Source organism: Haliaeetus leucocephalus, unplaced genomic scaffold (assembly GCF_000737465.1).
Source record: "Haliaeetus leucocephalus isolate CR32 unplaced genomic scaffold, Haliaeetus_leucocephalus-4.0 Scaffold173, whole genome shotgun sequence".
Lineage (NCBI taxonomy): Eukaryota > Metazoa > Chordata > Aves > Accipitriformes > Accipitridae > Haliaeetus > Haliaeetus leucocephalus.
Window position 1 is genome coordinate 13,872,795 of NW_010972609.1, and position 27,886 is coordinate 13,900,680.

General features: G+C 40.0%; 1 protein-coding gene across 4 annotated transcripts in view; it reads left to right on the top strand.

Moving 5' to 3' along the window:
- Positions 1-27,254, top strand: part of KCNC1 (potassium voltage-gated channel, Shaw-related subfamily, member 1) — a 111,203-nt gene extending 83,949 nt beyond the window's left edge. The window contains exons 2-4 of one of the 4 annotated variants that reach the window (XM_010563844.1): positions 7,329-8,262; positions 23,139-23,327; positions 26,137-27,254. In XM_010563844.1, coding sequence (XP_010562146.1) covers positions 7,329-8,262; positions 23,139-23,327; positions 26,137-26,201 — 1,188 coding nt within the window. In that variant the 3' untranslated portion in view covers positions 26,202-27,254. Of the gene's footprint in view, positions 1-7,328; positions 8,263-23,138; positions 23,328-25,317 lie in introns of all 4 variants that reach the window. The other 3 variants (XM_010563843.1, XM_010563845.1, XM_010563846.1) reach the window with 3 other exon arrangements.
- The last annotated feature ends 632 nt before the right edge of the window (positions 27,255-27,886 follow it).

Below are 27,886 nucleotides of genomic sequence, written 5' to 3' on the forward strand. Positions count from 1 at the left end.
GCTTCTAATTTATTTATTGCAATGTCAACACCGCATAACTTAAGCATATTTTCCACAGATGACTGCACATTTTTTTTAACATGCAGTTTCATGTCTGTGTGCCACTAAGCATTCCAAGATTTTTTTGCAAGCTGTCATATATTTTTTTGGCATTACATAACCATTTCATCCATGAGCTGCTAGTGGACTTTTTATCGGACTCTGGAGCAAGCTTTGTCTATCTGCAAGCCTACTTCTTCCCTTTGTTTCAGCTAAGAAACATGAATTTGAATAATCCTGTGAGCGAACCAGTATGTCTGCTCATGTGAGCTTCTGTATCGATTTGTCTTATCATGTCACTGAAAGAAGACAGACTGCCAAGATGGTCATCCTTCTCTTCACACAGAAGAGCTTGGTGGGAACATCTGATTGTGTCCTCATATACTTATATCACACCTACAAAAGCAGAACTGGATTTTTCCCCTTGCAAATAATTTCAGTTTCATAATGATTGCTCAAAGGATCTCAAAACATCTTACACTAGGATTCTTAATGAAATATTGCAGAGGTTGCTTTTTGACAGTCCTAGCTTTTCCTCACTTCCACAGCATTATCTGGTTGCTAGTATCATGTGCCTACATTTAGTCATTTGATCAGTCACACAGATACAATATTTCTTTCAAAAATTCAGCAGAATTACTTGCACATTCAAAATGAGTCATTTGTTTGAATCAGGGTCCATATCTCTAAGAAAGCCTGGAAAATCAGTCTTGACAGGTAATAAAGTGGTTATAAAGCTAAATATTTTAAAGCGGCTTTCATTTAACCCATACTTTGGCTGAGCTGCAGCAAAAAGATTTGTCTCTATTGTTAAACGTTTTGGTGATACATGGAACAGTTTTTAAATGAAGAGTGGTTAAAGTACGGTTTTCAGATTCAAATAAAAACTAGGCAAAGCTTTGTGATTCCAGTCACAGAGAGGCAAATGTTGGCAGCTTCATGCAGGTGTAATAGTTTTCAGAGATGAACCTCCAGCAGATGAACTACTGTAAAAGAAAGTTGGTAAAGTATTTGAAGAGATGCCTCGTGAATGGCAATCATGAGGTTTTAGGCAGGTCTAGCAAGAAGCACAGGGCTCTGGGTATATTTGAATTACTGATGCAACTCATGGGTTGCCAGCACTGATCTGAAACTCTTCTGAGCCTAGCTTGTTCCTGTAAGATACACAGCATTTACCAGTGATAGACTTATTGGAAAATTACTAGGACTAGGAGGGTTATGATGTAGTGATTTAAATATTTTTTGTCAGTAAAACCAAAACTCACTGGAACACATCAGTAGAAAGAAGAAGGTGCCACTTCTATAGAAAATTTCCTGATGCTTCAACAGATGTAGTTCAAACAAAACACCATCTTCCTCTGCCTTTCATCCAGAGGCATCTGAATGAATCCGAGGCATTCTTGAATTTCCCTGCAAAAGGACAGGGATTAAGAATCACTTTTAAAATACTTCTGTTAGCAGGTGCAAAGGGAGAGGCTGGCAAATCTCTGAGTGTGATGTGTTTCTTTTCTCCCATCTAGCCTGAGTCAGGATTGTTAAATGATTCTGAGCAGTATCAAAGGAGAAGAGCACCCGTCTGCGGCATGCAGCTTCTACTAACTCACTCTGAACGTGTGATCTGGAATGAATTATGAATGGTGTGTCATGTAGACCGCTATTTCCTAGAAAACAAACTCTGCAAGTTATTGAAACTTGACTTGCAAAAGCCACGCTGCTTCCACTGCCACCACCCACTTTTCTTGTTGTCTATGGTCCAAGAGTGGTGTCTCCTTTCCCAGGTCCCCACTCCAGACATACACTGACCTGGATACTGGGCAGACACATAAACTGGCAGACAGTCCCAAGCCCCAAAGAGTTTACTATCTCAATAAAAAAAAAAGTAGACAAAGGATGGTGCAAAGGATGCAGGCAGACATGCTCGAAGACTAAGAATGTGTCAATGGTGGAGGTTGGAAAAGAGCCTCAGTCATCTGATTTCTGTCCTGGTGCTTTCATCACCAGCCTTCACTGCCCACCTGCATTGAAACCTGGCAATTCCAGGCACCGTATCAATGAATTCTAGTGGGTTACTGGGCTTATTTGTTTAAAACAAAGCATAAAACAGGTTTCTTATCTCCAAGATGAGAACTATCTCAGAAATGCAAGATAAAGTGCTGTTTTAAAAACTGATTCCCAGAAGTAAAACAGCCACACCTGTGTATTTAATGCTTTTTGGCGCAATCCTCAGACCTTTTTTCTGAGTGAGCCTAGCCTCCTAATCCTCATGTATTAGAAGGTTTATTTGTGTTTTTAAGACTGTTGGACTTTTGTTTTCATTCAATGCTTAGTGGAAAGATACTGGCTCGTTATTCACGAGAGGCTAGGTCTGATTTGTTACCTTGCTCCTTTTACAGCTATGCAAAGCTGATGTGAAACACTACTATTCTGAATTAATTGGCACTTCATATTCACACTGAACTGGCAAAAATGGCTAGGTTAGACATAGGGCAGTGGAGAAGCAGGGAGGAAGCAGGCCTGAGACAGAGAAATAGATTTAATCAGGGGCAATATAAATTAGGTGATGAAATTCTCCACTTATGGGCATGACATCTTTTAGACTCTTTCAAAATAACCTTATTAAAATATATCCACTATTAACAGAAATTATGCAGGAGTGTTATTTCTTCTCTCTCCCGAATGAAGACATTTTAATGTAACTTATATTTTAATCAAAATATCCCCTTTTGAAATTTCCTCTCTGCCTTCTCTTACAGCTTCTGCAGTTTTGGACAATCTGAGATTTTTCTTTGTTGTTATTAGAGCCAGAAAAAAAGCCATGGCAGCAGCATCTCTAGTGAAATAGGAATCATTCACATGTCAAAGCAGTTAAAAGAGTTTTGATCACTTCAAACACTTTACCTAGGTATTTTCTTTAATTATAGAAAATTTTAGCTGCCATTATGTAACTCAACAGCACGTGACGTCACTTCATAAAATCCTCACTCCTTTCCTCCAGCCTATTCAGATCCTAGGAAGAAAAGAAATTCTGTTGTAAAATGTAAGGAGAAAGAAGATTAAGAACCACTAAATAATACAAGAGCAATCCATTGATTTGATTAGTGTTCAGGCCATTATTAGTGAAATAAAAAGAGATAGCCTTATTTTCAAAGATGTTAGAACACATAGAACTCCCATAGTCTTCATTAGATTTTACCAGCATTGCTCATCTCTGGACTGACAAGCTATCATGTTAAGCATGATGGCTGATCTCTGTTGGCCTTCGATGGTGGGCCAGAGAGAGCTCTTTTTTCAACCCCTTTGGCACGAATGAATGCTGGTCTCCTTAGAAAAACATACTTACTGAATTTGGTACTATTTGCTTGTAGCTTGCTAGATCTCATCTCAGATAATTAACAAAGAAAAATATTCAGAAGAAAAAAAGGGTAGGGGCAATATAAATTGGGGATCACGAACATAAATCAATGCCAATGATATATTACAGATTCATTTGTGGCAAGGTGCTAAATTTCTGCATCCCAAGCAGCTAGAGGTGATAAATCTACCAGAGATGGGTGCCAGGGAATGAATTTTCAGGCCTGATTCTCAGGCATTTCTGCACGTCTTTGTATCAGCCAAGGGACTGGGGAACTGTAATGGGCCCTTTATTAAAAGGTTGCTCTCCATTGCCTTCTCCTTTCAGTCTGTGCAGACTTTCTTCTAAAATAAAAAACAAGGCCCTTTCAATATTGAAGCATGGAATGACGAAGGAGCATTTTTACTTTCCAAATATAAAATAGGTTTTAGGATTACATAGTAATTTAACAGAGAGGAAAAAAAATTGGAAAAGAAATACTGGGATTCTTCCTGTCAATACCATTGCTCAAACATGGTTTTATGAAATCTTGAAAGCAGACCCACATTTCCAAAGCTGCAAAGCATTCAAGAACATGCCCATCCCTGGGAAAGGGCTCTGGATGTTGTTAACTACAGACAGAAAGAAGCAAACGTTTCATGTTCATTTAGCAGGTGCTACCTGCTCTGCTGAACTGGGGACTAAAAGTTCTCAATTACCCTCTGAAGCCAAGGTGTGCACACACAAGGGCTAACAGTAAGAGAGATCATGGGTGTGATGTTCTCTACTGATGACACTGCTAGCATGTACCACTGCAGATAATTTAAATGTCCTGTCAGAATTTGTTATTTCTTCCCTTTAATATAACAAAACATCATTTTTCAAGATGCTGTGCAAGGTCAGCCTGAAGGGTGTCCTAAGGAGGAAAAACTCACTCAGAAGAGATATTCACATACACCAAGAGGAGAATTGCATTTGAGTCAGCATAAAGAAAGGGGCCTTCTTTATAGACACCTTAAAATGCAGAATGGTTTTATTTCCCTCTCTGCTTCTTATCTGTGAGTGCTACCTGACTTGAGGAAGTGTCAGCATTTCCTTCTGCAGCTTGAATTCTCAGGGCTCTATGACTACAGTAAAAATCTGCTCCAGGCTGAAATAGAACAGACATGCTGAGGCTGCTAGAAATGTTTTCCTGAGTTCTTGGATGCTTTTTGTCTCTTGTTTTACTCATACTCAGACAATTGGGGTATTAACCTCTACTTAATTAAGCTCTAAGCGTTAACAGCATCATACACAAACCAACTTTGACCACTTAAAAGACTCTTCAACTTATTTTTCAGGGGGACTGTTGATATACTTAAGTCAGTAACATTAAAATGAAAGCATATAGAACCTGTACACATTTATCTAGGATCACAAGGCACATGACAAACACCAGCTGGTATTTTTTTTAACCTATTTTACAGATGGAGAAACTGTGCATGGAGAAATTTCCCTGTTTAACAGGAGAATGATAAAAAGATACCCTGAGTCCTGCTTCTCAATTTCCCTAACCTCCAGATTGCTTATCTTCCAGGCAACTATTTCTATTAGACATTGATTTTAGCACATATCAGCATGTATATTAGATCACCACATAACAATGCTATGATAGCCTGAAGCATTTAGGGGAAGGTACTGGGTTTTTTTAAATCTGTGACAATGGCTAGGTTCTGATCACTTTGGCAACAATGACAGATTTGAAAAGCAGAAAAGCCTGTTTGCTTCTGTATCATTCCAAGCTTATTTGCTCTTACTGGCCAAACACTGGCACAGGCTGCCCAGAGAGGCTGTGGGATCTCCAACCTTGGAGATATTCAAACCTGGACCGGAAAAGACCCTGAGCAACCTGGTCCAACTTTGAAGTTGTAACAAATGACCTCCAGAGGGTCCTTCCAACCTAAATGATTCTGTGATTTTATTCTCTGTCAGTGTCTCTGTATTCTATTAAATGGTTCACCTCAAACTGTGGCAAATCCTTGCTTTTGACTTTGTTTGCCAATATGGAAGGTCAAGCATAATTCTGCACCAGGTCTACCTGGGAAAGCGGACTGGAGGAACTTCTTGATTGCAGGAGAGCTTTGGTAGCTTGAAGCATAGGTTATTTTTAACTGGTCTATTCCTTTAGCAGCAATTTCTTTTAGATTATTGCACTGCATTTACTGGCAACAAACAAATTAGAAGAAACTAGTTCTTTTTAACCCCTATTTTGGCTACACTGCTGAAGAAGGGACATTACGAATAACAGGACACTATAAGAATATTTGAATAATATTCTCATTACCACAGTTGCTCATGCTCATGAAGAGAGTGAAATAATCTTATGTGACATTTCTTGTCAAGGTGACACACAAGACAAACAGGAAGATAACAGATGTAGGGAGTGAAATGGAAAGAGGTATTACCATTACTGTACCTCTCCAATACAAAAAGAGGCTTCTTAGGTATATGCAAACTACTTAATTGATTAAAGGAGGACTGAGCAAAGGAATTGTGGTTACAAGAGTTGTGAATTTTGGCCTGACTGTACCCCTCAATTATGCTGGAATACAACCGAGAAATGTGCTTTAGGCTGAGGAAAGCCTGAGAAAAGCTGAGAGTTGGAGTTGTTCAGCCTGGAGAAGAGAAGGCTCCAGGTAGACCTTACTGTGGCCTTTCAATACTTAAAGGGGACTTATAAGAAAGATGTGAACAGACTTTTTAGTAGGGCCTGTAGCGATAGGACGGGGTAATGGTTTTAAACTAAAAGAGCATAGATTCAGACTAGAGATAAGGAAGAAATTTTTTTACAATGAAGGTGGTAAAACAGTGGAACAGGTTGCCCAGAGAGGTGGTAGATGGCCCATCCCTGGAAACACTCAAGGTCAGGTTGGACAGGGCTCTGAGCAACCTGATTGAGTTGACAATGTCCCTGTTCATTGTGGGGGGGGTTGGACTAGATGACCTTTAAAGGCCCCTTCCAACCCAAACTATCCTATGATTCTATGAAAAGCAGGAACTGAAGCAGAAGAGGCAAATACTCCTAAGATAAACACTCAGTGACTTTGGGGACTGGCACCATCTTCACTGTAACTTGTTTAATCCAATTGTAATCCAAGAGCCTTGAAAAAGATTCATCTAGTTCTGGTACAAGTCTTATATTGTAATGAGAATCTCTTCAAGAAAACCTTGTCTGGTAAAATCCAATAGATCTGTCCCCTTTTGGATCAGCTGACAGGCTTACCTGAAACGTCTTTCTTCCCCTTTCTGTCCTCCACCCCCAAAAGATCTGGAGAAGGGAATGGAGAACAGAGATGTTTACTCTAGGAGAGCTCAGATTGATATGTGACTGTTCCTCAACCTGTCCCTGGGATTTGGTAAGAAAGTCTGATGATGCCAAGCAGGACTCTGCTTCTTGCTGTAGAGCCCACCTGAGACTGCTGCTAATATTTACTAGCACCTTATTGAGATCTGAAATACCACGACCGTCACTAAGCTGGGAGCAGGAGGCAGCCACCATAGCACTGACACAATGCTTTGAAAAGACTCTTGCATGACAATTGTCCTAGAAGGTGTGCTCTATCTTTAAGACCAGGAAGTAACAGAAGACCAAGTTCAGGAAGGTAGAATTTCAATATGTCCTTAACCTTAAATCTCACAGAAAGCTCTGAGATGTAAGTGCCTGCTTAAATTTATACTCTCGCTAAAGTGCTATCTGTATAGGAATGGATGTTAGCATGTACTTACATACTGCTCTCCCTCCAAATTTGAATGTTAAGCTCCCTTTGCAGGTGAGACTTGGCATCTTAAGCCCACAGGAAGAAGGCTTGGCATTACCTTTAGTTTTAATACAGCTCTTGTCTCTCCCTGGTGTTTCAGAATCAAAGCCCCTGTACTTAACCTACTGTTTAACATTTCTCTCATATCTTTCTTTCCACAGTATGTGGCATTTGCCTCCCTCTTCTTCATTCTGGTCTCCATCACCACCTTCTGCCTCGAGACCCATGAGAGATTTAACCCCATTGTGAACAAGACAGAAACTGAATTCATCGGGAATGACACCCAGGTGCGGCACTACAGGGAAGCAGAGACTGAAGCCTTTCTCACCTACATCGAAGGTGTCTGTGTGGTCTGGTTTACATTTGAGTTCTTGATGAGAGTCACTTTCTGCCCAAACAAGGTGGAATTTATCAAAAACTCTTTGAACATCATTGACTTTGTGGCCATACTGCCTTTCTATCTAGAGGTTGGACTCAGTGGCCTGTCTTCCAAAGCTGCTAAGGATGTCCTGGGCTTCCTCCGTGTAGTCCGTTTCGTGCGAATCCTGCGAATTTTCAAGCTGACCCGCCACTTCGTTGGGTTGCGGGTCTTGGGACACACCCTCCGCGCCAGCACAAATGAATTCTTGCTGCTCATCATATTTTTGGCATTGGGCGTCTTAATCTTTGCCACGATGATCTATTATGCCGAGAGAATAGGTGCTAAACCAAATGACCCTAGTGCCAGTGAACACACACACTTTAAAAATATCCCCATCGGCTTTTGGTGGGCTGTTGTCACCATGACGACCCTGGGCTACGGAGACATGTATCCTCAGACTTGGTCAGGCATGCTGGTGGGGGCCCTCTGTGCTCTCGCTGGTGTGCTGACCATTGCCATGCCTGTCCCTGTCATTGTGAACAATTTCGGAATGTATTACTCCTTAGCTATGGCTAAGCAGAAGCTACCAAAGAAAAAAAAGAAGCATATCCCGAGGCCACCCCAGCTGGGATCCCCCAATTATTGTAAATCTGTCGTAAACTCTCCACACCACAGTACTCAGAGCGACACTTGCCCACTGGCCCAAGAAGAAATTTTAGAAATTAACAGAGCAGGTAGGAAACCTCTTAGAGGAATGTCCATCTGACCGTTAACCTCCATCCCGCGTAGTGATTTAAGATTCAGCCAGACTGCTTTCTTAGAGCAATGGGTAGCACATTTATCCATTCTAGTCCCACCATCACACAGTGAATAATATGTGTGAAGTCTAGGTTGCAGGGACAAATGGTACAGTGGAGGCTGATCAGCAAAACTAAGGATGAGAGCACGCTCTAGGAGCCCAAACTTTGGTCCTGGTTAAGGGCATACAAGTCTCAAGATATTTTGAAGAGCTGTTACATCTAGTGAAAGAATTTTGAGAGTTCTACAGCTATGTTGCTGGACTGTGTAATGCATCTCAGAGGCTCCTGAGAGCTGAATGCTTCATAGAGCAGAGTAGGAGCCAAATACTCAGCAATTACAGTTTTCTGACAAAACAGGGCTGGAATTCGAAACAGCCAGATGCTTTCTCATTTGTTCCCATTTGGGACTTTTCAGCTGTTTTAAATGGCAGATATTGTACATCTCATTACAGAAACTAGGTGCCTAGTAAGTTGAAGGGACAACTATACCATCATGCATATTCATGAGACAATCCCGTCTCTTTCTGATTATTAACTGCAAAGTAGAACAACAGCTCAAATTCTTGACACTAATGCAAAATGACTCACTCTGAGACAAGACTAGATGTAAGGATGTTTATTCCATGGTATGCAAATCAATCTATTCTATAATATTACACTAGAATTTAGCATTTAGAACTATGAAGAGTTTTGAACCACATTTTCTAAAACACACTCCTTTTGCAAGTATGGGTTGGTGAGTTACAGCTCTTTCAACCTTCTAGCAGCAGAGGCCAACTAGAAAAGGTCTGACTGGTCATTACTGGCTGGTTTGGCCTAAACAGTGATCGCCTCATAATACGGTATTCTTATTTTTAATTATGCTGATTCATGTTAGCAATATGTGAAACCAGAGCAAAATTAATCATAGTAATTCTGCTGGGAGGGGGGAGGGAAATGGAAAAAATACTAGTCACCATGGAATATATTATAATATCCCATGGCTAGTGGTTAATTATGGGAATATCTCAGTTTTATGAGAATCCTCCTATAGCACATAAAGTTACGGGGCTCCAATTTGATTATTTAAACCCCATAATCTACCTCTACCCATGGAATATCACTATTTATTCTATGGAGTAATTTCAAAGTAGATAACCATGTTGAAAACAAAGCCAACTTCATTTTTGGCAGATGTTCCAGCCAAGTTGCATAGTAGACATTCTTCAGCCTATTCAGAATATCCCCCTGTATTGTATTAGATAGAACAGATTGCCAGTCAAGTGATTTTAACAGACATCTAGTCAAAAAGAGATGTTTTGAAAGAGCTAGCATATACCTATGATGGTCTTGTGTTATCATTTTTTTTACTTTGAAGAAAATTCTAATTTGTTACTCATTGTGAGTGAGGTATTCTCTTGTCATCTCATAGCCATGCATGTTGATGTCATTGTAAGAGGCACAAAGAAAGTTAGACTTTCCTTTGTGTGTGACTTCACCAATGCCAATGCTAATTTTGGAGGGGAAGAGCTGGTGGGAATCTTTCTCTTCTTTTCTCTTCTCTTCTCTCTTCTTTTCTTATTTCTTTTCCCTCTTGTGCAACTATGTAAAATCCATTCAGAAGGTAAATAGCTTTCTTTTTTTTGTTGTTAAAGGCTATTCCATTGCAACAGGCCAATCACAATTCACATGACTGATAGACTGTCTCTTTCCTATTGTATCTATGGCGCATAAGCGTATGGTTTTATCATCCATTCCCCTCAGGTTGCAAATGCTTATCACAACTCATGTCCAAGCAGCAAACTTCCTCATAAGTAGATGTCTTTGTGGCATCATGTATCAAGAGGGAAAGAGGGCACAAACTATATTGCATGTCTGCTACTGTCAGCAAGATGCCAACTACCCAATTTCAATGCACAGGAGATGCCACACTCTTGAGTAGTTTAGCAGTCAGCTACAGAGTGACTTTCTTCTCAGAAATCCCTTGCTTTAGAAAGTTCTTTCCATTACCTACCCTGGTCCTCTCTGGGAACTAGAGGACTAAGAACTCTACGAGTTCAGTGCAATTCCACACTGGTATCCTGAGAATACGTGTAATTTTGGTTCAATGTGGAACTGTTTTGCCACCATCAGTGCTCTAAAATCAGCTGTTACCACAATATCAATGATGTATTGATAGTAACAGCAACTTACCTACTTCTGCAATAATCGAGAGACTATTTTTATATATGAATACAAGCATATATATTTTAAGAAGTAACAAAGCACACTTATACTTCAGCTAACAAAATGGACTCAGTAACACTGTTGCTGGAGTTCTGTTTCTGATAATTATTATGCACCAGTAGCAGCAAAAAATACTGCCTGCCTCTCTTAGCTTCCTAATAGGGCAAGATCTATATGTGTGCAAGAGAAAAGTAAAAAATAGTAAGATCAGAACCGAACTGTTAAAACAAGATCTGCATTGCCTTGGATGTTGAGGTTCACTTATGAGATATGAAGCATTCATAGGCACTGACTTGTTCCTGAAACTATAACCTGCACATTATATGAAAACAGAGACTTGCAAGCAATGAATGTTGCCCACACTGTAAAATATTTGGATTGGTTAACAGCACCTAACTGTAAACAACCTGTTAACATTGTACAAGGAACACAAAATGGGTGCCTAACTTTTCTAAAAAAATGCCTGAGTTGTCCAAGATATTTTTTGTAATTTTTCACTGTAAAGCTTCAGTGTGACAGTGTCTAGGTGATAAAAGGTCATATGATGTATATCTAACACATTATTCCAAAAAAGCCTGTTTAACTCCTCAGGTGTGAAGGACATCACATGAAGTTATTAATTCCATATATTATGTGTGGTGGAATGATTAAACACTTCACAGAACAGTGATGAGTATGAAATAATTCCACATACGACTATCTCTCTATAGTCCTCTCATGCACCAAGTCAGCAGTTCACAGCTGTTCTTGGTCCATACACACGGGCCCAAGGGGGCTCTACGGAGAGCTCTGCACAGCCACGGCCCAGTGCCTCCTCTCAGGCTAAGGAGCACTTTACTGGCACGGACATGTAAACAGCAGAACTTTGCCCAGAGGCTGCACAGCTGCTGCCAATGATGTTATCGTCATTTGCAGGCAAAGCAAAGATGGTTTGAATTTAAATTCTGGTAGGTTTGAATTAAATTTTTAAATTGTCCCCAACACTCTCAGCAGCTCAGTCCTGGGCTAATCTACACCTGGCAGGAGGGTATCTTTAAATAACAGCACTTGATTTTAATTTGATATAAAGAATGTCAGAGTTTGATTCTACCATGCCTCCCCTTTCTGCAGCAATCCTTCCTGTTCTCCATCCTGTCCGATCCCATAAATGGGTGGCTGGGAAAGCAGCAGAAGGGGAGGAAAGGTACTTCAGAGTAGAGGATGGCAGAGCTACTGCTGCAAGCAGGCTTTCACCAGCAGCATTAAGAAAGTAGAGATTTCCTCTCTACAAAAAAATCTTCTTCAAGGTAGTTTTCAATGCCTGCAAATTCTCAAGATACTGCTTATATAATGCCTGGAGGAACTGGGCCTGATACAAAGGAGCAGATCTCACCTGACCAATGTGACTAAAACTCTTTGGCTGGGGATATCTCAGACTATAGAGGACCAGGTGTCCCCTCACTTAAAATATACACACCAAATTCTAGCATCACCATGTCAAACTATCAACTTTGTTATGTTGCAATGTTCTTTACAGGCCCCATTCAAGATCAGGGCTTCATTTTGCCATTGTTGTATATGTGACAACCACTATATTACAATCAAATACCCGACAGGCTAAGTCGACAGCAAAGAGAAAATGGAAGTAATCTCCAGTATTTTCATTTGACACATGGCTTAATTTAATTGAGCAAGATCACTTGAAAAGTCTGTGGCAAAGCCACTAGTTGAATATAACTAAATAAGCATCAGTCAACCATAGTCTGCTGTGCTGCAGTGTCTTTTATCTAAAGGTTTCTGAGTATTCCAGTCAGTATCATAACAGAAGCAAAATAGAAAAAAAGCAAAGCAAAATTTGCTTCAAACAGAAGCAAAACAGAACAAGCCAGTTTCAACCACTTAAACTTAGCTGATTTCTGTCCCAAACCACACACTGTCCTACAGGTATGAGTAATTTGTCTCAGTATACATAGTGAAATACTTTAAGGTACAAGTTTGTAAGAAAATCAAAACATGCAAAACAAATCTTGAAAGCTCTCAGTTTGCTTTTGAAGTGTTACTCAGCTCTTCAGTCCCTCTATTTTGTGAGCTGCATGCTTACCTGAAGGATAGGCTGACTGCATCGTTCCATCTTAAAGTTGCCATAGGATGAAGTGGTGAATGTCATTTTCCAACCCTGTAAAAGAAATTTAGAATATGAATGGAATTCATAACTTCGTTTGATGTCTACAGTACTGTGTGGTGCCACAGAGCAATGGTCTTAAGAATGCATCTATAATACATAAGCACAGGTGATGGGTTATTTTGGGGTTGTTCAGAGATCCACCCCAACCTTTTATTGTTTTTGTGTATATATATATATATATTTACAACACCAGCACTCACAGTGTTTATATTGACTTTAATATGGCCAAAATAAGAACTTCTCACCTCTTGGATCCCCTCTGCATGCAGCTTCACTTAAGCTATACTCCAAGGATATCGTATCTTCATACAAATGTATTGTGCAGCCTTTTCACAGTGTATTGATGGCAAAATTCTCTACTCATTGCGTAGCTGTAAAGGAATGTAAAAATGGAAGAAATATTACTAGAATTCAGGTACCTAAGAGAAGAGGGAAAATGTCTGTCATTACTAATACAGTCTTCAGCTTCAGAAAAACTTCTGTGGTTGTTTTACTTACATGCCCAAAACAAAAAAAAACAATTTTCCATAACCCACTCCTTGACTATTCCTATGTCTGAATAGTTAAAGCAATCCAAGTCTATCACTGACAGAGGGGTACTACATAGTTATAGTGACTCCAGTGTACTCCATGGTTAGAGGAACTGGAGCAAGCTGTGACACTAGGAACCTATTATTTCAATGCAATTTCCTGAGAGAGCGCTGATCTCCTTTTAAAGAAATAATGTGGAATTACCCATTTCGGCTTTATCACTCATGCTTTCTGAAGGAGCTGCTCTTTTCTCAGGGCTTCATTTTTCATCCCTTCTGTCACCATAACCTAAATAACCTGTATTCCTTGTGCAATACACCAGTTCTAATGTCAGAAGTGTGCTGAGCACTGTAATTCTAGTGCCAATGCTCAGTGCGAGCTGGGGACTCCTGACAGTTCTTGCTACAGGCCCATTATGCTGCCTAACATTTCGCTGTAGTTTGTGAACTTCAGTGGCTTTTATGGATAGCAAAGCACTATTAAAGCCATAGGTATGTAGTCACTGTGGTGGTCCTTCAATCTGCGGGGAAGCAAATTCTCTGATCAAATGCCTTTGAACATTAAAGAAAATCTCATATAATTTTAGTGTCATAAAACCTTTGACCCTCTCTCTAAGACGGACAGTAGACAGCAATATAACTGCAAAGCGTTTAGGTCTGTTTCAGTTCAAAAGACTTTGATGTTTAAACGTGTTGGACATAAAAAATACTAAAAAGGCAGTGGAAAAGGTAACAGGGAGATGGTTTTTCTTTCATCCCTATACTTAGCCTTCCTAGCCTTTAAAAATCCAAAATTCATCACTCCAAAATAGCAAATGAGGTAAGGATTGCATCGTAATGTCACTGACGATGGAGTCCTGTGGGTCTAATGTAGAAATTGTAACAGCTCAAAATAAAAGGAATAACACTCAGTTCTTCTCATCTAACTTGAGATGCATTTTCCTGAGGCCCCCCTCATATTGGAAGAAGAGTCAGGCAGTCTCCGAGAGTAATTCACTCATTTATGATCTGAATTACCCTCTGGAGGTGGCTTTCTCCAGAAGTGATCTCGAGGTGACTGCAGCTCTAACTTAAGATCCTCAGTTAAGTGCCTACAGTTAGGTGGAAGCAATTTGGATCTATTCCTTGTCCCCTGCCCCATGTGGCATTTCTGCCATCTCATAGCTCTGGATCACACACAAAGCAGAATTTATAACTAATATAATGTAATAGTTTGTTGTACAATTATTCATCTGTCATTTCCTGTAGAGATACAACAAGTGGGTGTCACTTGTACTATGGTGCTTGTTTACTTTAGAATTTGAATAAAAAATAACATCCTCTATACCAAGTCATTTGAAAACAAAAAGGAGGAGCTATGAATTCAAGCACAGCGCTTTGGGTTTCCCGCTTTTCTCTGGCACTGAGACATTAAAAAAAAAAAAAAAAAAAAAAAAAAATCTCCCCACACAGCCCCCTGTGGTCTGGCCACAGCCAGGGATGAGTGGGTATAGGGGCAGGATTGCACTAAGCTGAAAAACAATCGCAGAACTAAATAATGAGTCTTAGGACTTTTCATGCCTTAATAACTTAATGGGCACGAGGCACTTTTAGTGATGGGAAAACACAGATATAAGCACTCCAGCCAAATAAGGCCTACCTGTGCCAATCCTCCAGCACAAGGCAGATATAAATATGGTAAATCGCCTTTCTCAAGCATGTGCCTGCCACTGCAGCTCCCATGCCATCCACTGCAGAATGCATTCCTGGGATACAAAAGAGGTGCTCTTGGCATCTCTCCCTTCTGCTGGACTGAGCATGAATCGTGTTTGCAGGACAGATAAAACAAAAGGCACCTCTATGCAAGAAGTACATCTCTGCTGCAGTAGAACTAGATAGATGGGGTGACAAGGCCAGGGACAAAAGGGTCTAGGGTGTGAGGTCCCAGCTCTGCGCCCAGTCCACTTGCTTATATCCCTCTTACTCTGTACTTGCTGGAAATTTTCTCCAAGCCTTTTGACTACTTGCTTGACTGTTTAAAAGCACAAAGCCGAAATAACAAGCAATCTACCATTCCTGCTGTCATTGTTCTCTGTATTCATCCATGCTCCATGTCTCAGACACCTTCCATACTGTACAGATCATCATACTGTATTCCTCAGTCAGAGCAGTAATATAAGATCGTAGCATGACTCACCTGACTGCATTTTCCTGCAACTTCTACCTGACCTGTCAATGCCCCACTGTGCTCTACAGAATATGGTGTTAGTGAGACTCTCAGAAGTTCAGGATGGGTATAAGAGAAACCCCAGAAGTGTCAGGATAAAACTAGGAAGGATCTTTCAGAGCTCTTTGCAATGCAGCACTTCCAGGAGCAACAGTTCTCAGCACTGTATTAAGCACATATCCAATAATACTTATAATAGCAAGATGCACTGGATCTACTTAACTAGAGCTCCTGTACTTCCTCTAGCAGTACCAATAGGTAGGCAGCCAACATACTGTCACGTCACTTCAAGAAGTAGTACCTCTCAGAGGTGATATTCTCTGGGAGTGATGTTACTATGTTGGCCAGTTAGTACTGGGAGAGGCGGTCACCACCGTCACTGGAGTGCCTTTACTGGGGGACACGGCTTCCTGGAGGGACCCAGGTCAACAAGGTGGTGAGTAAATGTTGAAGAGGTAGGTTTGATCGGAAGGATTCTGCGTATTCATGTAGCATACTAAATTCTGCTCTCGTGCCAGTGTAAAGTCCATCAGTGTGACATCTACTCAGAAGAGATTCATAGCAACTTTCAAAATATGCAGTAATATAAAAAGCAGGAAACTTTATTAAAGATACCTAGAACTAATAAAGATTTTTATTTTAATGGCCTTAGAATATTGGGGTAACTAAAATCAAGTTGTTATATAGGAATCTTAATTCTTTTACATGTTCTTCACATTTTCTCTCTTTTTTCTCTTTCTCTCTTTCGCTCTGTTTGTTAACATTTACTTGTTATTACTGTACGTTGCTTGCAACTTGTGTATGTTACAGACTGTCACATTTTATTCTGTGAAGTTTTTCTCCAATTCCCATCAACCTGAGCTCCATGTTTGGCAGCCGAGGAGATTACAATACAGTTCTTTAATGCAAAAGAACAAGGAATGTCACAGACTATAGGTAACTTCACTGAGATTGTGACACAAAACCTGATGCAAGGTATTAATGCAAAGAGTAAGTACTTGGTATGACAATAGAGCTACTTAGTTAAATTACCTTCTTTTTTTCAGATAGACTGCATGGGAAAAAATAATTTTCATTATTCTCCAGCAGAAAAAATTCACAAACCTACCAGTTTAGGATTTTTTTCACTGCCATTTTGAAAACCAGTCATGCCCATGCTGACACACCATTACTCATTTTCAAAGGTTCAAACCTGTATTTTCTATGCTGTTCTTCTCTATGCTATACTTCCTTCCATACTCTCCAAGCCGTAATTTCATCATTTCATCATCCTTTGTCTGTGGTTTAATATACCTTCTCCATAATCCTTTTTCTAATTTAATTTAGTTATATCCCTTTCACTCGAAGGACCTGATTTAACAACAACAAAAAAGAGACCCTACCCATGGGATCCATGTTTCTTAATCCTGCATGAGGCTCTGGAGCCCATAAAAATTGATTTCTGTAGCCAAAGACTGGCACAGAAGCATAATTGTTATTTTGCTGAATCAGGTCCTGAGCAAAGTATTTTGTTTACAATCTCCCCCAATTACCCCCAAACACTACTTTGAAAGAATTATAAAAAAATAGAGCATAGACATTTCTGATCATTTTCTAGAGTGACAGCATGAAGTTTATTGCTACTAATCTTATTCTTAATTGTCAGTAAATTCTATGTTAACTCAGAAATCGCTATAGCCATGTACTAACTCAAGAAAAGCATATTTTTCTCAGTGTGCAGTTCCTGATTCCTGATTTGCTATTACACTCTGACCCTTGCTTAATCAGTGAAGAAGCACAGCAGAGTTTAGATGGAGTCTAGTATAAAAAAATAAAGTGATTTATATTGATGCAACTGATGAGTGGCCAATGAACATTATCAGGCAGTAAACACTATCCAGGCAACTAAAACAAAACCAACTTGCTAACGGGAGTGAAATTTGAATTGAAGGGACTCAAGAGAGTAGGGAATTGAACTGTAAATATTTCCTTTCCATGCAGCATCTCAGAGAGAAGTTTAAGGATATAAAGTCAATGGGTATTTTCAGATGCTGACCAGCTCTTAACCCGTCCACAAATCAGAGTAGATGTCTTTGAATACTTGGATTCATACTCTTAACTTCATCATAATCATTTGCTTAGCACAAGAAGTATCAGGCAAAACTGATTCTGCAAAAACAGGATGCAGAAAGGAATGTAAGATCTTTGCGTTTTCTCTAGAATAAAGACAGCTGCAAAATTCTGTCCTCCAGCAGCAACTACAGGAGCCTCACAGCTGCTCTACTTCCCACTTCCAGCTAATAGGCTTGTAGCTAAGAAAAGCTAGAGCACAGCAGCTCTCCACCCTCACCTTGGCCATGCACCTCAGTTTCTGTACCATTCTATCACTAGCCCAAGAGCCAGGGAAAAACATCATACCAAGAGAGTTTCCTGTTGCCAGTGTAGTATGTCACAACTAATGTTTGCCACATTAACAGCCCTTTTATATCACCAGAAAAGTGCAAGAGGACTGAAAAACAGAAGAGTAATTAAGTCACTCAATGGACAATGTACCATTACTTTCTGCAGAGATCCAGTTGGATTAAAGGTCTCTGCTGTGAGGGACCTCATGGAGATCCTTCTTCATAAAAGACTTCAGGCAGCTACTGTGCATACTAGGGTTAGCAACAGGGGTTCAAAATGTGCATATGAAAATGACCCTCAAGCTCTGCATGAGAACCAAAGGGTACTCTTAATTGGTCAGGAGTGGGACTATCCACAGACTGTAATAATGGCAATCCCAAGTTTGGGATCAGGGCTGTAACAGCACAGTTGAGATCTAGACAAGCTGTAGATTTATTTTTAGGTGTACATGGGGTGCTAGTGTGGAATGTAACTTTAGTCAGACAAGGTGTCCCCAGCAGAAAGATCTTAATCTTTCAAGCAAATGTCTTTCTCAGTTCTGGCCCTGTTTTGCACTCAGCTGCTCATACCTCCTTCCTGCCTGTCAACCCCTTTCCTTGTAACAGGGTCGCAGAACCTTGGAGTTCCCCAAGCCTTTCTGGCATGGCAAATGGCTGTTCAGGGAATTTGTAGGTACTCAAGCTGGGTCCTTGTCTCTTTTAATCCTTAAACAAGGATAGACTAGAGGAAGACAGTCTGTATTCTTCTGTAAGAGATTGCCAGTGACCTAATATGACCAAAGGAAACAGCACTATGTCTCTTAATTGCTGTATTTCTGATCTAGGGCTTGGAAGACCCCATCATCTTTAGCACAATGTCAAAGAATCTGGCATGGTTCATGTAGTGAGATAATGACTCCTGGGTAAATATGCATGGATACCATGCTATGAATTATGGAGTTTCTCTCAGCCCTGTTTCAGTCAAAGTGGTTACAACCTACAGAAGTTTCTATAAGGACTGGAAAAGGCATTGGATTTACAATCCTGTAAGGACTGAAAACGGTCCACCCTGAGAGTGCCTTTCAACTCATCCAGTCTTTGGGGTAAGTGACCACTTCACAGCTCTGTAGACACATGGGAGACAAAGGGCGGGGGAGCAGCTACAACCCCAAGAGGAAGCAGTTTGAGTTGGGACCATCCCTAGCCCACACAATTTCTTAAGACATCTAAGGTATGAAGAGTAGACCAGGAACTTGATTCTTGGCAGCTGTTGGAGAATGGCAGTGTTCGCTTAAGGGAAGACGAGTGGGGAGACTTTCCCAGTATAGAAAGAACTTCTGTACAAGTGCCACATTTCCAAGCATAGATTGAGATCAATGAATATATCAAACAATTATGTCCACTGATACTCTGAAAGTCAGGTGCAGTTCAAACAGGTGGAGATTCAGTGTCAGACTCCAGCTTATAATCGAAACCAGCAGCACTGGTGAAGTCACTATGACACTGTGCAACCATTTGCTATGACAAAAGAGATGAGCCATGCAGAAGTGCATGGGCAGTCTCTACTGTGCTTCTCCACAATAAGCAGAATATACTAATGCAAAATCCAGCAGTTCTCCTAAGTTTTTTTTTTTCAGAATCCCTCTCCCCCAGTTTGAAATTCAGTGTTTGCTTGGAAACACTTGAGGCATTTTAATAGCACTTTTTTGCAAATGGAGATACATGAGACAGGAAAAAAAGAAAGTGGAAACCACACAAATGAGGTATTTGTGAAACAAACTACTCACCCGGGAGATCTGCTGAATACTTTCTTTAGCCTCCCAGCCAAATCTCTGCAGGAGAATGTTTAAAGCTGGTGCAGTTAACTAGGTATTCACAGATAGGAGAATTATGGAGATAAGGTGCCAAGCTGAGAGTTAGAAGATTTTGTTGTAAATAACCTCTTACATAGTAGTGGGCAAGTCACTTCACTGCATGGTAGTTCTACCCATCTGTAAAACAGAGATGGTAACATTGACTTTTCTTCATGAAACAGAACCTAAAGAACAAAAAATTCTGTACAAGCCTAATTCATATTCTGCTAGCAGGGATGGAAAGACTCATGTGAATTTGGTAGGTCAGAATCAAGCCTTAGAAGTTTTAAGCACCTAGAAGTAATCGTCACTGGTATAACCAGACTGGTAGTCACCAGACAGTAATGGTTTCAATAGTTTTGCTTTATCTGGAGTTCTCTCAAACCCAAGGTCACTCTTGGAAAAAGCCATCATGCAAATTGAAACTTGAGAAATCAACTAAAAATAACATAATTACATTCCATCTTTAGACCTCATTCCTGAAATTGTTCGGCATGTAGATCTGCTAATGAAAACAATGGGGAGCTTCTAACTGTGGGCTGATGACATCAGTGATGTTTTCTTGGTTCCCATAACAGACTAATCACATATTAAATGTCACGTGATTGCTGAGTCCTACCTTCAGAGAATTAGGTGCTGCAGACAGTGGTTTGGAACACAACTACTCTACTTAACACTTACTTATATACACCAGCAATAGATGCAGTCTTCCGTGCTAGTAATTTTTCTGCTTCCTAAATATTTAGCAAAATTGTCACTGTGGACTGGCATTGCTATCCAGAATGTGATCCCTAAGGCATGGCCCATGCATGGAATATTTAAGGGACATTAGTAGGACAGTTCAGTGATTCGTCCACATCTTCAGCTACTCTGTTCTCTTCCTATTGAATAGAAATAAAATCATAGAATCGTTCAGGTTGGAAAAGACCTTTAAGATCATCAAGTCCAACCGTCAATCCAACACCACCATGCCCACTAAACCATGTCCTGAAGCGCCATGTCTACGTGTTTTTTGAACACCTCCATGGATCGTGTTTCCACCACTTCCCTGGGCAGTTCCAATGCCTGACAACCCTTTCAGTAAAGAAATTTTTTCTAATATCCAATCTAAACCTCTCCTGGCACAACTTGAGGCTATTTCCTTTCGTCGTATCACTAGTTACTTGATAGAAGAGACCAGTACCCAAATAACAAGGCTGTGATTTTTCAACAAGCATACAGAAAAATTCATCAGTACTAAGGGTTCCTGAGGAGGCTGCAAGAGCAAGTTTCAGCTCAAGTTGCTAGGGAAGTATAATGCAATTTAAGAAATTAATTCCAAGAAGGTCAATGTCCTTGTCATTCAAGCACAACAGAGCCTGCAAGCTTCTTCCAAAAGGATCAATAACTGTTACCAGTGAACAACCTGACCCACAACCACTCCGCTCAGAGGTGTTTTGAGTTCCAGAAATGGACCAGTGCCCCCTCCATCACTAACAGTTTAGTTTGCAAACCCAGGCTCTGGTGTAGCGGTGGGAGTCTCAGAGATTTCAATGCAAAGCTCTGCTGACACAGCTGCCTCCCTCATTTCAGGATTAGAGCCATCAGCTTGTAGCAGTAGAGGCTTATGAAGAAGCCCAGCTCTTTGCTTATCCCCATGAGAACAGCAGCTCTCCCCAAACACAGCTAAGTGATTTTTAAATCAACAGCTCAGTACCTGCAATTTCACAGTTACTATTGCAGCCATGCCAAGTTTTTGTGCAGAGTGGTATTAAATAGCAGTAAGTATTATGAACAGAAAGGAAGTGCAACTCAGTGCAACCTTAAAACTTTAGAATCCTATTGAAATTAGTGTCTGCAAGTATTAAAAACACCTATAGCTTTTGCCATTTAAAAAAATGTATTGAGACACCTAATTATTTCATTGCTCACAAACCGAAACATTACTACCTCCCTTTTTGGGGAAATTGGCTAATTCTGCATGGAGAAGAAAGGAGGAGGCAGAGGCGAGATCTGCAGAAAAGACAGTTTATGTTGTGACAAACCAGTGACTTCTAAATAAAAGGCATAGAATACAATTACTGGTGCATGGATAGATGCATAGTATATGTCATATACATCTGTGTGTGTGTGTGTGCAAAGCAACAAATATAACTTGAAAAGACTTTTGCCTACTACTCATCTATGTTGTCCATCTGAAACCAGAGGATCAGAATCATATCTCCAAACCCTACCTAATGTATTTTTTCTTTTGGGCTTGTTTTATTACTTGGCTTCAAAACCACTGAAAAGTAAATGATAGTATCATGTAGTGTTCAGAACAAGCTAGTATGTGAATCTGGAAAAGGCACTGAAATTAAGTCTATCCATTGAGTTTGTCTTTCCTTAAAGACTTGCAGGACCACCCATTGCCTTACAGTGTCTAGGTAATAAGCATTGTGCAACCGAGGTGTAGGATGCTGCCAATACCACTCAGTTAACATATCTCAGCATTTGTGAAACTTCAGAAAGCACATTTTGACTGTTTTTTCCTCCCTTCAACCAAAATACTCATATTGAGCTGTGCCATATTTCGAGTATATTCTCAATACACTAATTCGCACTTTAAAACCCTAAATTAAATCCTACACTAAATAGCACTTTAAATTGTTTTATAAATGTCAAACAAGTCACACAGAGAAAACATACTATGCTCAGTCTATCCTCATGGGAATGTGTGGAGCAAAATGGGCAAATCCGACAACGTATTTTCATTATTTACAGCCGAGAGTAAATTTTACTCTATTTTCCAAATTCATGGCCTGCTGTAGTGTTTTCTATATGTAGTGTCCTGTGCCGGCATTGCAAATACTGTATGTGTTTCAGAGGAAAACATCAGAAAATGGATTGCTTTTTTAAAAATCCACATTCTGCTGTCATATTTCCATATGTAATGTACTCTGTGTGTCTAAAACGTGTACAGCCATTCTGCACGACTGATACCAGAAATGCTATAAAACAATCTGGGTAAATTTTGGGGAGGGGAAGAACAGGAATTTTCCCCTCAGTAATATTGCACACAAGTATAAATCAGCACAAACAGAATATACTCAAATACTAAAACACAACTCACAGTCCACTGCCTCTCCAAAGCTCTGAGCGACAGTCGGCTTCATGACAAACAGGTCATTCATGCACCATCCGATGTCATGCAAAAACGTAATCTGATTTCTAACCGCAGTCTTCTGCTCGCAGGACTAGGAACCAATGCACGCCCGTTTCTGAAACTGCCCCTCTATGCGGAAGTACAGGTGGCTGCTGTTACACCTAACGCGATCACGTTTTGTTTCTCCTCCCACTTAACAGACTTCATTTTATTTTGGTGCAGTGCACATGAACGCAGTGTCTAGGACAGATGTGCTACCTTTTATAGTGTCGCTATAGAACTCTTTAGCTGTGAACCCTTAATTTGCAGCTGGAACTCTAACAAACAGTGCATAGTGTTTCAATAGCCTTCTGCTTATATGTTTGAAGATTCGAAACTGAATGGTGAGGTGGCCAAGGCGGCGCTGGCAAATGAAGACTGTCCCCACATAGACCAGGCTATTACGCCTGATGAGGGCCTGCCCTTTACCCGCTCTGGCACTCGGGAGAGATATGGACCCTGCTTCCTCTTATCAACCGGGGAATATCCCTGCCCGCCTGATGGAGGAATAAGAAAGGGTATGTAGCTGGGGTCCTGTAACCATGTAGTTAGCAACCGTTTTAAATAAAAAAGAGAAAGTCAGCTGTAGTTGTAGCACGCAATAGTGTGCTTGCTGTAGACATGCACGTTTGGGCTGGAAACCACCACCTGATGTCTGCATTTGGAGTTTCTAACCTATTTCTTTCAGAAAGAAAAGCCTGAGGAGCTGTAACTACCCCATGCAGCTATGCTAGCCAGCCGAGTCTTCCACCGCAGCTGGTGCAGTAAGCTTTAGTGGAGGATGCTCTACAATGTCCTTAAATTAGCCCATCCCCCAAGGAGAGGCCAATTAACAGTTCATAGCAATGAAAGTTTGCCGCTTAGAAAGCTCACAGATCTTACCAGACTCTGAAGAGCACAGACTTGGACGTGGCAGACAGAAAAGATAAAACACATAAGCAAAACATCCTCAAGAAATATGAAATGATTATTCAGCTACCTTAACAGAGCACTAAAACAAATTATTTGGATATTCATAGCTGTTTAATTCAACAGAGAAAGAGAAGCATACAAGAACATCTGGTAGCACAGGTGTCTTACAATTGGAAAATAATCCATCTAAAATCACTTTCATAAATAAATCATTACTAGTTAGTTTCTCAGACTTCTGACAGCTACAGATCTCTCAGAAGTAACTGCATTTTAGTTTGCTAATGGTCAGAATAATCTATTTACCAAGAGAAGTCAAATCAAATGAAAAAAAAACTTCCCTTCTTAAAACAGGCTGTTTTGTTTAAATAATTTAACATGAGGAAACCATAAAACCCAGAATTAGTTACATATATATGCATCAACATTGATAAGGAATGGCAAAATTGGAGAAGAAATCTCTCTCCAAATCAGTGTTTATCACTGGTATACTGTATATAGCATATGATATAGTCAATATTTTAAAACTGCAAAGATTGTATGATATAACCATACACTGAGTATGGACTATAGAATTCCCATGTGCCATTGTATGATGGGCAATAGTTATAGTAAATGCCAGTTATAGATAGTGTATGTATTTATAAGTTTAAAGCTTATCATCAACAAAGATATAGTTGGACCACAAGACTTTCATATGAAAGTATATCCTCTAAAATTTACCTTTGTAGCAAAGCGTTTTACTTGATTCTGTATTGGATAAGCATTGGCCGCGTTCATTCAGCCTGGGCGAGTTCGGGTGGTTCCAGTGGATCAGGGGAACACTCCAAATGGCACATCCTTTGGGATGAAGAATGTATGGTTTTCACGATGCACTGCAACCGCCTCTCGTTACTGAATGAAACAGAGGCTGGTTGGCTAAAGAGTAATATACGTCAGCATATTGTTGGCCTGTTTGAAACACGTTGAGAGCATCTTAATTGTTGTTCCAACAGACTTTCATCCATACTTTGTGCAACTCTCTGTACACTTGCTGAGCTGTTTACGTGCATGTCTGAAAAAGAAGGGGGGAAGGAGGGAGGGGGGAGGGAAACCAAATGCATGCAATTTTGTTTTCTTTCTTTTTTCTTTTTTTTTTTAATGCTGAGAACAAAGGAGTAGTATCTCTATAGCAACACAATAAATTCTATGGATTTTGCTGCCTTTTCCCCCTCCCACCCCCAAAGATACCAGAAACCTTAATTTTGCCTGAGGTCAAAATGCATGAAGTAGAAGGGAGAGGCACGAGTATGACAGAGACATAGAAAATCCCTCCCACTGACTCTTTTTGTTTTTTTAGGATACAACCATGTTGCTGCCTGTAGGATCAATTACATAGCCTGACCATCCTTGAGAAAAGATGATTTTTTAAATATATATATATATATTTTTAAACTTGTTCTCTACTCCAATGGCCTTTCAAGTCATGTTGCAAGCGATACTACTCTCGGCATGTCCATGCATGCAGATGCTATTGAACTGGCTACAATGTTGACCTCATTCTTAGTCCATTCTGTCATTGATCCAATGCTGTACTTTGCATTTTTCTTTTAAATGAAGGTTACGAAATGTCACGGAGCCTTAACAGCATAGCTGGCATAAGTGGAAAAGCGATAGGATTATCCTCAGTGTCTGCGCCCTACAGCTCTCCTAGTCCAGTGAGACGTTCTTGGTCTCCCATCCCATCTATTTTGTAGCATGGATCAGTAGCAGAGAATGGTCTAAAAAGCTTTACTTTCAATTAGCCTATGCTATGTTGCATATAATCCAGGTGACTAAGTCTGAAGATGCAATGTCTCACAGTAGCACCTGCTGGGAATGGTGTTACTACTGATGCTAGGTGACAACACTCCTAAAATAGCACTCAGATGACAATAGGCAGGCATTTACGTAGTACTGGTGGGCCATACATGCTGCATGGTTCAGTACATAGGATGAAGGGTAGATGCACCAGACAGTTTTCTTCCTGGTGCATCCTGCTAGTATATGCTTATTTTGGCTAATGGTGGATCTACTGGCTCTGTATGGAATGGGTTAGGCATTTAGTCGATGCTGAAACATGCCAACGATGGAAGATTTTGCTTTTCTCAGGATATTTTTGAGCCATAGGAACCCTGCAGGAGTTTGAGCAAACAAGCACAGTAGGATGAAACTTTGCATGGGCGCCTATGTTAAGCTGAAAGCAATACTCAGATACACTGTAGAGAGGTCTCAGTCTGGCTGACTGCATGGGAAAAAAAATCCTGTTGAAGAAGAATATGGCTGCCTCTGCATGTAGCTATTTCACCTTTTCCTCCTTCCTTTAAAACTAAGATGCCGAGCTTGATGTGAAAAGCGCAGGGAAGAGGCTCAAGTACTGATTGTATTCTTTACATGCAGATCTTTGCAAAGAAAGTCCAGTCATTGCTAAATATATGCCAACAGAGGCAGTCAGAGTGACCTGACAAGGCAAGATGGAGATGAACATTGATGGCTAATAAACATCTGTGTGGAACTGTGCAGGCATAGAAGACCTTCTCATTTGGACAAAGTTAACTCGCTCCATGCAGGTTTTATGGATGATTCTTCGTGGTTTTGGAGTTGTATTAGAGATGCAGGCTTTTTCTACGGCCAAAATGTAACAAAACTGTAGAAGATCCTTTTTTTTTAAATCTATTTTTTTGTTCCATAGCATGAATTGCATGAAGACAAAAATTAGAAAAAAACAAAAAACAAAAAACAAAACCCAAGAAACACTGCAAATGTATGATTAAGGAGAAAAAAAAGCAAAGTTATATATTTTCTTTCAAAGCTCTTTACTTTTACATACATTGTTGTAGCCAAAATGTAAAACATTATAAAACTGTACATTTCTTTGCTATGGATCGCTTCTTTTTGTATACAAGATACAGAGTAATGGTTTTAAAAAGTGCAATCAGGCAGTCATCGGTCATATTGACCACGCCTTCACAGTTCATCACACCGACATGGAAATCAAGAACTTTTAATCCAACTAGAAGTGTATAAAAATAAGAAAAACTTTTTCCTGTCTGTTTTTGTTGGCATGCTTGTGACACATGGGACCTTCCTTCGGACCTGACAGTAACAGCTGGTTCATTTTCCAGCTCTGGTTATGTTGTATTTTATCAATGTATAGATCCAACGTAAAGACCCTTCATAAATTGTTCATATTAAGTAATCAGTATGAATTTTAAACAAAAGAGATGTTATTTTAAAACTGGGACTTATAGTACAAAATCAGGAAAATACTCAAGTATAAATGGTCTCAAAGTTTAAGAAACAAGACAACAGCATTGTATGCAATTTAGTACTGAGTAAAATGCATGCACAATGTTATGCAAAACAATTCTAGCATGAAATAAATTTTGTATCATGGTTTCAGTGCCTGCTGTATAGTGTAAAGGGGAATCCTTTTCTGAAGCGATCAGGGGTTTCCAGAGACTTGCTTCTAAAATCTTGAATAAATACAGTGTTCTCAACAGAAATGTAGGAGAAAAGCTTGGTATTGCTTTGGTTCTACAATACTAATTTTGGTTAGTAGATAATAAACGAAGCCTGCAAACACTTGATACAACCGATGTCTGAAGAATTCACACCATTAGTAATTTTATGAGGGAAGATTAAAAAAACCTATAATTATCTAGATATCTTCCTTTTCCCTCCCCAACAATAATAAAAGTTTGTCTTTTTAGCTCATTAAATGAATTCAGTTTTTCTTACTTCTTTGGGCCCTGGCCTTCACTTGTTCTTCACTGAGTCACAGGAGTCCACCTGATATGAAACTGAAAGAATCCAGGTGTCCAAGTCGCACTTTATTTGCCACACAAAACATGCAGCAGTAAGAACCAAGAAACACAATGGGATTAAATTTCATTTTAGATGCTACAAACGACAACTATGGACTGTGTGTCAACAGCATTCTAGTTGCTTGAGCATTTTTGGTAAAGTACTTCTATAAGGAAGGACACACCTTCATCCTCATGTGAAGAACTTCAAAAGAGCTGGCAACCTTCTAGGCAAGCTACAGCATCTGCGACTGCTGATGAGAATGGAAATGTAAAAGAATAGTATCCCTTTAGTCTGGAGGAAGTAGAGCCTAAACCCCCAAAAAACAGAAGAAACACTCATA